At 32.9% G+C, this 12,782-nt stretch overlaps 1 protein-coding gene across 1 annotated transcript in view; it reads left to right on the top strand.

Moving 5' to 3' along the window:
* Positions 1-12,782, top strand: part of LOC106622514 (syndecan) — a 391,261-nt gene that overhangs the window by 284,519 nt on the left and 93,960 nt on the right. Inside the window, exon 3 of the mRNA XM_036378214.2 lies at positions 12,134-12,253. Coding sequence (XP_036234107.2) covers positions 12,134-12,253 — 120 coding nt within the window. The remainder of the gene's footprint in view (positions 1-12,133; positions 12,254-12,782) is intronic.

Consider the following 12,782-nt stretch of genomic DNA (forward strand, 5'->3'; position numbering starts at 1 on the left):
TGAGAGGAGTTCTTATTTCCGCTGCATAAACGAATAATAAATAGAATAGTAAGTTGGATGGTATATATTCTTTACGTTTGAGCATTTCACAAGCAATGACTTAAAGCATTTTTTTGAAGCGCCTAAAAGCATACTCCAACATTCCGCTAATAAGCACACAATTGAGACAGCAATTTCCTAAAGGACTTCGAGTGAGAGTTAAGAATTACGACAAAGTACAAAAAGACATGAAGCCTTATGCATTCTAAGCAGCACTTGCGCCTGATTGTAGGCAATATTTAATGAAAAATAGTTTAAACATTTACCAACGAATTAAATTTTCCAAAAATATATCGATCTAAACATATACAGCAAAAAGCTGTACAATTTTAAGTAACACATATATAATATAACGATCTCTTAACAAACTAGTAACAAAGTCATCAGTTTTGGATGAGTTCCGAAAATTTCAAATGAGCTGTTATATAACAGACAATTGTTTAGTTTAAAAAAAAAAACTTCTGTAACGAACTAGAAACAAACTAGTGACAAAGTCATCAGTTCCGGGTGAGTTCACAAAATTGAAAGTGTACTTCTTTATGCAATCATAAATTTCTAATTCCTCAATAACATGACTTATTTCATTCGTAGATACCAATTTTATATTATTAAAATATTTATATCGGGAACTCCATTCCAGTAAAATATATGAAATTTTTCTGCACAAAAAAAGGATTTGTTTAACTAAGCCACCACACTTCACAACACTAACACTGTTGGCCACAGCAACATTTACAAATATTTAGCAAACATAAATCATCTCAACTCTGCTGCGGTTTTATTTTGCTCCACACATTTTTGTTTTTATTTTTTGTTTATGCATAATGCCCATGTGCTAGCAGTACGCTGCATTGCAGTAGCCTAGAAACAATGCAACAAAAGTGTTGAAATATTTGCATACCCATACTAATGCATACATATATACGTCTATGAGTGGAGTACATGTTGTGGTCTACTTTTCGGCGCTAACACCATTTATTGCTGACAAACAGTGATTTCAGCGAGTTGCGCTTCCATTGCAACTAAATAATTTTTTTTATGTTTAACATCTATGTGAGAGCATATTTACTTATTTTTTATGTACTGTAATTTGCTGCAATTTATTGTAGCGCACTTCAATGAAAAAAATTTCATTTTTTTCGGTAGCACAACTTTATGCGCATTTACACACTCATGGCGCATACAGCGTGCGGCATTTACGAAGCATGTGTATGTCAGTTCATTCAATATCAGTTGGATGAGAGCAAAACCAAAGCGTAATTTTATTGAATGAATGCAAACCATTGCTTTGGGAAAATATTAAAATCAAAAGATTTACCAAAATATTGAATTTAAAGCAAATAATGTCGAAATTCGAAATATTTTATTCGGCTCCCCAATCAACTCGATGAGTTTTTAAAATATTCATTTCACTCTTTTCAGCTTCCACCACTTTTGTGTTTGCACAAAAGAAACAGTTTTTGTTAAATTTATTATTCAATTTAATATATTGATATGTTTGTTTATTCACGGCTATGCGTATGTGTGCATTGCAGCATAAATTGAAAAGCAAACATATATACACATATGCCTGTCAGTTGCAGTGCTGAAATTTGAAATGCTTTGCGGCATTTATTTATATATTGATTTTCATTAGCATTGAAATTAATTACTATTTGCAATTTATTTCAAAAACTAGATTTTCGGAAAATCTATTTATTTAATTAACTAAAAATTTAAATATTATGTGATCACATTAGTGTTAGTAAATAAGAAATAAAAATTGTCTCTAAATTTGTACAAATTTTCTTGAGTTTAAGTTGTTGTTTCAATTTCTATATAGCTAAGCTTAAAAAGAATTTAAAAATTATGAAAAAATATATAAATTAATCAAATTAATCAAATTATTTATTTTATTACTGCTTAGCCGAATTAGTCTCCAAAAAGTTAAGTTTTATTTATTTAACTAAAAATTTAAATAAAATTCGCTTAAATCTAAGTAATAAATATATATATAAACATTTTCTTGAAATTTTCTTTTTTTGCTCTTCAGAGTATAAAAGTTTTGTTCACCTAACGGTTGTTTGTATCTCCTAAAACTAATCGAGATAGATAGAGGATTACGTATATAGAAATGATAAGCATGACGAGACGAGTTGAAATCCAAGTGAGTCTCTCTCCGTCCGTCTATCCATCTGTTTGTCCGTTCAAGCTGTAACTTGGATTAAAATATAGATAAAAATGTAAAAGACAAGTTCATAGATGTGTAAAAAAGTATGGACCAGTTCATAGATGGGCATAATCGAGATGGGCAAACTACTACTACTGATTTCGATCGAATTCAGTATGTAATAAAATCCTGATATTCCTACATGTGAAAATAGGCGAAATCACACCAAAACCACGCCTATTTTTCATACATTATAACACAATTTCAAATTCCATCTGATTCTTTCGCTTTCCAGTATACAAATCAAGCACTAATTCATATATCGCGATAAAAACTTATTTCTGTTAAGACATGTATTCCTAATAGGCCTAATATTGCCAAAATCGGACCATAACTAACCCCAGATCCTATGACTGACTTTTTGCCGAAAATATCGGTCATTCTGTAAGATATATTATTAAAGTTCAGAGAAAATGTGTTTTTGATAAGCATATACCCTTGTCTCAAAAATGAATTGAATGGAAAGACTACCACCTTCGAAATAAGTTCAAAAAATTTAAAATTTAATTATTATCTATTCATGATATCGTCGAACAATGAGGTTGAACTATTTCGCTACATTTTTTAATATTACCAACACCTGAAGGTATGTAGCCGGCTTTGATCGTTGCAAGTTGCAAGAGTATAAAATGTTCGCTTACACCCGATTTTAGGCTTTGCTTACTTGTCAAAAATAAAATTACATTTATAATTTATAGTATAGTATTTGTTAACAATATTTCTTTAAAAAGAGTAAAAAATAAATTATAAAAAATAAATAAAATATATTTTCATTAAAAGTGTATATAAAAAAATAAAAAAATTAAAAAGTGTCTCAAGAATCAACGAATTACCATTACTAAAGATCAAGTAGTTAATTTTTTTTCAAAGCCTCCTACAGAAAATATTTTTTAACCTAAAACTAAGCTTGCTTTTAGCGCCAACAATCGCTACAACACAAGTTCGTTCACATTTTTTTTTCTTTTCTGTTTGCAACCACCTGCTTGTTTCCCTCAAAATATTATCTCTACACCATAAAAACCGCAGACAAAACCTTTACCGTATCAACTTGAGTTAGTGCACCGTATGTTGTCATGTGTCTGACTCACTTGCAATTGCAACAAATAATTTTCGACACAGCAACAACAGCAGCAAAAAACTTTAAGAGAAAAACCGCAAGAAGCTCAATGTTGCATGCAACTACCTCTAGCACCATATATTATTAGTATATGCTGTTGTAAATAAAAAAAAGCTAATAAAAATGTGGCAACACTTGTGGCAAATGTGCAGCAGACATTGATGTTGCAACGTGCACAAAAGCGAGTGATAAAAAATGCAAAAGGTGAATGTGCGAAAATTGCTTAGAAAAGAAGTGCATTAGAAGAGTATGTGGGGCACAAACAGCTGGGTGTGAGAAGTCACACAAGCAAAAAGCATGAATGGAAGCGAGGTTAACAGCGACAAAGAAGCTGTGTGGCAAGGCTGCATGCAAAGGTGAGCAAACTAGCGTCTGCAGCAGACAAGCAGACAGACAGACAAAGATTTATTTATAAGTGTACATACCAAATACTAACTTGCCACTTGAAAACGGGAGAAAAGCTTTTATGTATTTTTGTGTTGCAGACAGTTATTTACACCTTGATTGCCGCAATGTGTGTGCCACTAACACATGTACACACAGAGAACTTTGCAGTTAAACTAAAGCACCGCTGATGACAAAACACAATTTGGCAGCAGACACTTGCCTCCAATGCTAAACGGAAAGCCAGCAGCTGCGTTCATGTCCTAGCAAATACTCTGCCCACTCCACCACTCACTTGGTTCTTTACAAATAAAGTTTTATGCGCCACATGCCAACTATTGCTTGCAGCAAAGCCAAGCCGTTTGTTGCCCATCAACACGTCCTAGTTGTATAAAGGCGGCAATTGCAACAACAACAAAATGCGTTGCATGCAACATTGCTGGAAAAATAAGCTACAACATACCGTATGTCAGGCGCATCACTTTGTTTGCCGGCCGTCTCTGCCGCACAAACTACCGTGTGGCAACGGTTAGCAGCGCGTAAATTGCTATGTGGCAGCGCCATAGGCAGCTCCAATGGCAGCCATCACATGCCAGCTGTCAGCAATGCTGCGCCTGCTTATTGTCGCTCCACATCGTGTTGCTTTTGTTTTCTTATGTTTTGCTTTGTGCCAAAAACGTTTCTACTCAACGCCAGGAGTTCGTGTTTTATATTCTTGCGAGTTTTCTTTTCTTTTTTTTTTGTGTTTTTTTCTCTTTTTTGTAAACATTTTTATTTACATTTTACTTGCTTTTTTTTCTTTTCTAGCGCTTGCTTTATATGCCTTTCTATGGCAGTGTTGCTGCAGTTACATTTGAGTGGCAGTTACGTCCTGTGTGTAGTTTTTCATTATTTGTTGTTGTTGTTTTTGCTTTTGTATTATATGCTATTCCTTGCAATTTTCACACACCCATGCAATTTTTTTTTTTCATTTTGTTTACCACATTTTTTCGCAAGAAACATGCAATTTCTTCATTTCCTTTGCTGCCACATACAACAAATTATCTAAAGTCCACAAATTGTTGCAAGTTGCAGCATACAGAGATATGATCAGAAATATGTTTGGATATTTGAGAGCAGTTTTTATTTAATTTCAGAGGAATTCAGATAAATCTTCAACAGAAAAAAAGTATATAATGATGGTTTGCTATATGGAAACAAAAAAAATTAGTTTTAATTTGCTTAAAGTTATGGCAAGGCTAGAAGTATCTATTCTGAAGTATTTGCTATTCACCTCGCAATTTTTTTTATACTTTTTGATCTTCATCAAAAGTCATTTCTTTCGAAGAAATACAATATATAAAATGTTGTTATGATAGCAAGAAGATTAGCAATTAATTTTTTTCACGTGAAACAAAACCAGAAAAACTTTAGCAGCGTCGAATAATAACACTAATAGAAGCCTTACTTATAGCAAAAAAACACATAAAAAGATTTTTATTTAGATTTTGATCGGCCAGTTTGTATGGTAGCTATATGTTATAGTGATCTGATTTCAACAATATATTCAAAAATAGAAGCCTTGCCTTGGCCAATAATACATACCAAATTTTGTGTAGATATCTTCTCAAATAAAAAAGTTTTCCAGACAAGCACTTTATTTTTATCAGGAAGTTTGTACGGCAACTATGTGCTATAGCGGTGCGATCAAAATAATTTCTTCGGAGACTACACTTTTGCCTTGGACAATATTACATGCCAAATTTCATGACGATATCTCAAGAAATACAAAAGTTTTCCAGACAAGCACTTGATTCTGATCGTTCAGTTTGTATGGCAGCTATATGCTTTAGTGATCCGATAACGCACTTGCAGACAGACGGATATGACTAAGCCGACTCAACTCATCACGCTGATTATTTATACTTTATTTTCTTTACAAACTTCCTGGCAAATTTAATGTACTCTATGCAGTGTAACATAATTCAAGCTCATCCAAGGAAGAAAAACTTCGAAGCACATTTTGAGCTATTTTTTTTTTTTCACCTCGAAAAATTAATTAACGTTTTGAAATCCTATTTTCGCCATTGCCTTTAATTAAAGGTCATTTCCCTCAAAACAAAATATTAGAAATTTGCAATAATTTATTTTAACGTGAGACAAAAAAAGAGCGAAGATAAAAGGCAAGCAGCTATTTGAAGACAAGGTGTTTGATCCTTATATACCCTGTAGATATTAAGTAATGCGGAAAAATTAAAATTGTTTTTGTTGTGCGTCCAAATATAGATTATTGTGAAGAAAGCTTACCACTGCTATTCAAGAACAATAATTTCAAATACACTATGGAACTGTGCTCTCAGAAAATACCAATGCAAAGATGCGCTTGTTTGTTAGTTGGTTTTATATGCAAACTCTTGAATATTAAAAAAGTTTCTTTCAATACACCATTACCAATAAATCCATCCGCTGGAAAATTTTTAAACTCTTCAGGCTTCCCAAAATATTATAAGTTCTTCTGTGATCATTCTTTTACTTTAGAAAATATTCTGATGAGTACTTTTAGTGAAGAATACAGGTCAGTCATACCTCCATCCCTCTTAACTACGATATTATTAAAAAGATTAAAAAATAACTATCTTGCCAGAAGAAAAACAGCAGAGGTAGAAAAAATATATCTTTTCAGTTGACTATATAGATTTTTAATCAATATTTTGATATGCAGTCCTTCGCAGCAGCACACGTACCAAAACTCTTAAAAACCAAAGGTAAAGACACATAGCAAAAATATTTCAACGGATAAGCAGAAGTAAAAACTATCGTTTTTGTAAAATTTGTATACTTCTGACTTTTTCTTATTTTCGAAATCCAAAAATCTGCCCAAGACAACAAGCTATGAACCCACTAATGCCATAAAGTAAAATTCGCTGAAGAAGCACAATGCCAAAAGGAAAATGAAATGCAATGCCAGTGGCGAATCCAAAATAAAGACATAGAAGCAACAATGTTTTATTATTACCGAATTATTATTCTCATTTTATCAAAACATTTGAATTTTAAAGTTGTGTCAAAATTTTTTTGAGATATTATCAATATATTCTGTATAAAAAAGTTATAATTTTAAGCGAAATTCTTAAAAACAGTAGCAAATAAAATAATCAAAAAAATCCAACAAGCTTCCCTTGCACAAATCAGCTTAAATAGCAACAAAAACAACAATAAAATTAACAACAAAAAAAAAATCTTGAAGATTTTTTTCTCTCTTCTCTTTCCTCCACAAAAAGCTACTGTGTATAACAAGAAAACTGCAAAGGTCTTTCGAGACCACACAACAACTTGACGTGCCTGCCAGCAAAGCAGTGGAAATAACACAACAAAGTTAAAGAAATAAAGAGAGAAAAAAAGTAATAAAAAACGAAAACTTTTGCTGAATACCGGTAATACAAAATACTTAATAAGTACATAGAGTGTATGCACCCAACTATATAGCACGTGCCGCCCACCAACACGTATCACGAGCAACTTAACTGCTTACCCAGTAGTTAGCATGAAGCAAAGTGCCAACTTCTTTTGAATAGCAGCTAACTTTGTGAATACCGGAAATTTTCTTAACATTTTGACATTTACTACACCCAACAGGCCGGCAAAGAGAGATTGTGTGTGCGCTGCAAAACTTCTGTGGCACAACTTGAAGCCTAGCCAAGCGACCACACGCCACTGCAAGCGCCACAATGCCAACCACAAAAGCTTTGCGCTAAGAAATGCCTCACTAATAACTTTCTTCGTATTACATATGCAGAGCTTTAAGAGTTGCGCACATACATACATATATAAACACATATATATGTACTTTATATGTTTCCTTTTAACTCGCTGTGTCTGTCTGCCTTTGTGCTGTGTTATAACAACTTTTCATGACTTCCGTCTCAACTTGCACGCTCACTCATAAACTGTGAATAATTTGCCGATGTCGGTATGCCGGTGAATGGCAAGCGTATAGCCGCAACGCCGGCAAAACGGTGAAGAGGAAAACTTTGCATTTCATCACCAAGCCGTAAGTTGCATAAACAAATTAATGATGTTGCACGGCAAACTTCTCGCCGTCACGAGAATGGTGGTTTGCGCCAGCACACCGCAGCTTTATTGGTCTGCGCCTTCTTTATCGCAATTTACTGCTGTCTTTATTTCGCTTTCCGCTTACGCTGAAAAGCCGATACAACGCCACAGTCATTACTTGTAGCTGCAGCGCCGGCAAGTATGCTATAATTACTTGTTTTTCGCGCAAAGAAGGCAAAGATAATGAAAAATAGCACCAGCAACTTGCCACATTCATGTTGCACACCAACTTTTCTGCGTCTGTTTCCTACTTCCTTTTCACTTTAACAGACAAAAAAATATTTAAAAGGTAAAACTGAAAAAAATAAGTAAAACAAAAAAATATATAAAAGAATAATAAAAAAGAGTATAAATATAGCACCACAACTTCTTCAAGCGATTTCATGTTTGTTCTTACATTTTGCCCATCAAAGACGTGAGAAAACCGCAGGCAGGGGCGCACAAACGGTGGCAGCGCTTGTTTTTAATTATCTGTCCGTGTTGCATGCAACGTCGGCATAGTACGTTAACCGCAATACAGCAATTGTGACGGCTTTCATGGCAAGAGTATTGCATGCGCATGGATTTGTATGCGCTCAAATAGAGCTTGGCATACTTATAGGCGCGAATTGTAACAAATTTTATTACCACCGGCGTTAATTTGTTTTTTTAGCTGTTGTTGTTGTTGTGCCATATTCTCGCAATAACAGCGTAAATTGTATTAATACCAGCACATCAACTGCATGCATAAACACATACATATATAATTATAATACTGTAAATTATACATATGGGCGCTTGTGTGTTTGCTTGCCACATTAACAATTCGCGCATTGAATTGCATAATTAAAATACACAAGTAATTGTTGTCGCGCAGTTTACCATGAAAATTGTTTTTTTGCGGTTGCCACAACTGCAAGTGCGCTTTGTATCATGTGTAGCAGCCAACAGCATGCTACATGCATGACAATGATGCAGCAAATGGTGTTGATGAATATGAAATGGCAAAGAGTCGGCATTTAAATGTGTGGGCGTGAATTACAATATGCGTTGACACGTTCATCCGCCATAACTGCATTTACACATTGGCTGTTGTGGCGCCTAAATTATTCAGCTTCTATATTATGCATATTTGTACCGCAAGCCAACAAACCGAAATAAAAATACGTACTTTGTTTAACGCCTACAATATTATAACATTGTCATAAAGAGTGTTGAAAAGAAATTTCTTAAATTATGCAGCATATTTTAAGGCGCTGTAACGAATTTATACAGCGCGCAGCGCAAATACACATCTTTTTCTATGAGGTTGTAAGCGCCGCTACACATAATTCATGCTTTCCACGCCATTGACTTTCGGTGACTTGGCATTTTCATTTAATTCAGCGCTTTTCCTCTCTATCGGTTTTTGAATATTGAGTGAGTGAAGTAACATTAAGGTGAGATTTTGGTTTTTATTGCTTTCTTCGCTTTTTATTTTCACACCCCAAAAAGTTGTGCCTTGTGCGCTATCTCTTGTAATTTCCTGTCAACCTTGCTCGGCTTGCTTAGTAAAGCGAATTATTTTCATATTGATAAGTAAACAGCGCAGTTGGCAAACGAATCAGCGTTCGGGACGTTCGAGCAAACGCAGCCACTGAAGCGTAAATGCGCTTAAGTGACAGCAGACACTAAACGAAAAGTACAACAGTTTTGAAGAGAGTCTTACACGGCATCAGCTTCATAGAAAATCACCTGTTTGTTTATAAGTTGCAATGCCTGTCTATTTGCAACAATTTTTGTTCGTTTGCTGCCGCGCCTAAATGCATGCCAAGCAGCAAACTCAATCATCTATATTTGTTCGAATCATTGGCTTAGGTAGCAAGCTGTGCATGATTTATGTTGCATACTCATGGTATGCATTTGGTTTTGAGCCTTTCGCTATTAAAATACAAAATAATGTTTTTTGCTAAGGTGTTATAAATCATGCGCCTAATAATATGTAACGCTTATGGTTTTTCTTTTTTTTTTTATTGTTTTACTATTATAATTTAACAGGATTTGCAGAAAGTCGGAAGCTTTATGATTTGAGTCTCTAGAACCGAAAAAATACTATTTGTTTGCTTGAAATCTGAAACTGTGGAATAAAATGCACAAATCGAAACTCAGCGGCAACGCTGTATGACATAATTTGTAATATATACCGTCAATATTTAATGTTATAGTGTACTTTTTAGGGACTAGCAATTATTTAATAATTAAAACTATAAAATTAATTACTTGAGCTTCTATAGTGGCAACCCTGAGCAAAATTTGCTATAAATGCTTCAAAATAAATCACTGATCATATTAGTATACATTTATTTTACCATGGGCAATATTAAACTTAGTTTAGACTTGATTGCACTTTTTTTCTTAATTATAATTGTTCAATATTTTACTATATTTATCCCAAAATTAGAAAAAAACTTGAAAACTAGTTTATATATACTAACTTTTATTTTTTACTTTCTTTCGTAATATCTTTTTCCTTATCTTTTTTTACGGGGTTTCAACCCTTTATAAAAAATATGCGAGGAATATTTGCTGCTCCCTCGGCTTGAGTTAGTTTATTTGAAAAATTACATTTGTCAAATTTGACCTGAAATAAATTTCAAAACCAAAATATATGGCAACTCTATGTGGGTGTGTGCTTATGAATATATTAGCTCCATCATAGTTCTACATTTTTTAAGAAATAATTCGAATAGTGGTAACCCTTCTAAGAAATAAATTTCCATATTTTCGCTTTAAATAACGGCTAAACTTAAATAATTTACGTGTTTGGTCGAAACATCTCAATTTTTTAATTTCAAAATTATACTGGCATACAATGAGATTGCAACTCTGTTTTTAACTAACTAGCAATTTATGATTTAAAGAAAATTGTAGAAAAGTCTAAGCTTAATATGATTATTTGTGTAAAAAGGATGCGTATGCGGGCACCGTCAACTGACTCGTTAGAGTTGCTTTAGATAACTTGACGTTGCCATGAGTGTATATGTCTATAAATTGTGAAATAATATGAACAATTGAACTTGTCGAAACCAATTAAATTTGAAGTGTTAAAACAATGTTTTACTAGTCAAAACCGATTACTAGTTTAAAACTGGTTCCTCAAAAACTACTTTAGCAACACTGCAATGTATTACACAGTATGATCTGAGGAAAAATTTAACGTAATTGAAATATTGAAGTCAAACATTAAAATTCATTTATTGACTATCAATAAAAATGTATCGAACTAAAGCATTATATAACTTACCCTATAGAAAACTAACATCCTGCAAGTACTTATATATTAATTTATCAAAATTAAAAAAACATTCACATACATATATTCGTCAATAATTCACATATTTGCCATTTGCAGTCATAATTTATTAAATAATTGCAAAAAACCTACATGAATATTAACCAATACTTTTATTTGTTGAAAATATATAAACAACGCCAAAAAGCAGGCAAATACTTTTTATTTCTTGAAACCATATAATGAATGCCAACAAGTAGGCAAATATTTTTTTACATTTCATATAAAAAACTAATTTGTATAGGCTTCTTAGCTTCGTTGCGTAATAATTGCCAACTCTATATTAAAAAATTATATAAATAATGCAATGCATACTGTTCGACGCCATACAATATGCAATGAAAAGCTTTATATACCAGCAAATAATTTTAAATAATTGATATTGAAGGAAGGCATGACAATAATTTTAAAATAGCATGAAAGGCATCAAACACAGTAACAGAGCTCTACTGTTAAATCGAATTCATAATAGAAAAACACTAATTGAAATCAATATCATTGCTTGTTATATTTTCTAAAAAAAAACACGTTGACCTACATAAACATAAAACGTTTCACCATTCTACTTATATAAATTCCTCGCAACAATGCAAACTTTTAAACAAATTTACAAAAATTTGCATTTTGTATACACCTTGACATTAATAAGCGCCAGCGCTGTTGCACAAACCTAAACGTATGCTCGGAAAATTTTGAAATGCATTGTCTGGCGTCTTAACAAGCGACAATTTCTTAAAATTGCCATCGAAATAGGTTTGTTGTGTAAAAGGCTTCTAAAGTTTTCTACCTCCGAGCTATGCGTCTAAACACTTGATTAATCTAAAAAATTTCCGTCATTGGATTGTTGAAAGTTGCGACATGGCAAAGCAGAATTTTGCTGCGCGACATTTCTACTTTGTTGCACATACCTATATTTGTATATAAGTCTGTATATAAGTTGTTCGTATTTATTTTAATTGCAAAACTTTTCTCCTCTTTGCAGAAGACTGTTAAACCATCACCAATATTGCCGTTGTCATCATCAGCGAGTCTCTCAGCAACGCCTAAAGACGAAATTTACATTGACGATGAGAGTATTGAGGGATCTGGCGGTCGTGGCGGGGTAAGTTGTGCAAATAACTAGTATTTTTTCTTATTTCTTACCTGCTTTTTAAAAAGATGTTGATAAAATTGAAAAAAGTCACGAAAATCGTGTAGGTTGTCCCAAAGTATGCATTATGTCGAGGAAATTAAGCTATCTTTCGAATAATATTTTAGTAGAGAAAAATTAATAAAATTACAAATAATGTTATGCAGTGTTGTTTAAAATAATTCTACAATCTATATGCAGCCCTATAAAATTTAATTGCGAAACTTAAGCAAAGCTGTTTTTATAACCGAAACCGACACCTAAAAGTATGCCTGCCAGAAGAAAAATTTAATAGGTAAAATATTTAGGTGTAAAACAAATTTTTATTAAAAATTATTGATTACTAATGCATTGCATATTACTCATAGCCATGCATTTTTTTTACATATAAGTTTTGCTACCTGAAAGTATACAGTATATTTCCACAAATGCTCCTATTGTTTCAACGATTATCGCAAACAAATGAAAAACTTTAAATTATAAATTAAAGGAACAGTTTAGT

This window comes from Bactrocera oleae, chromosome 4 (genome assembly GCF_042242935.1).
Source record: "Bactrocera oleae isolate idBacOlea1 chromosome 4, idBacOlea1, whole genome shotgun sequence".
NCBI classification, from domain to species: Eukaryota; Metazoa; Arthropoda; class Insecta; order Diptera; family Tephritidae; genus Bactrocera; species Bactrocera oleae.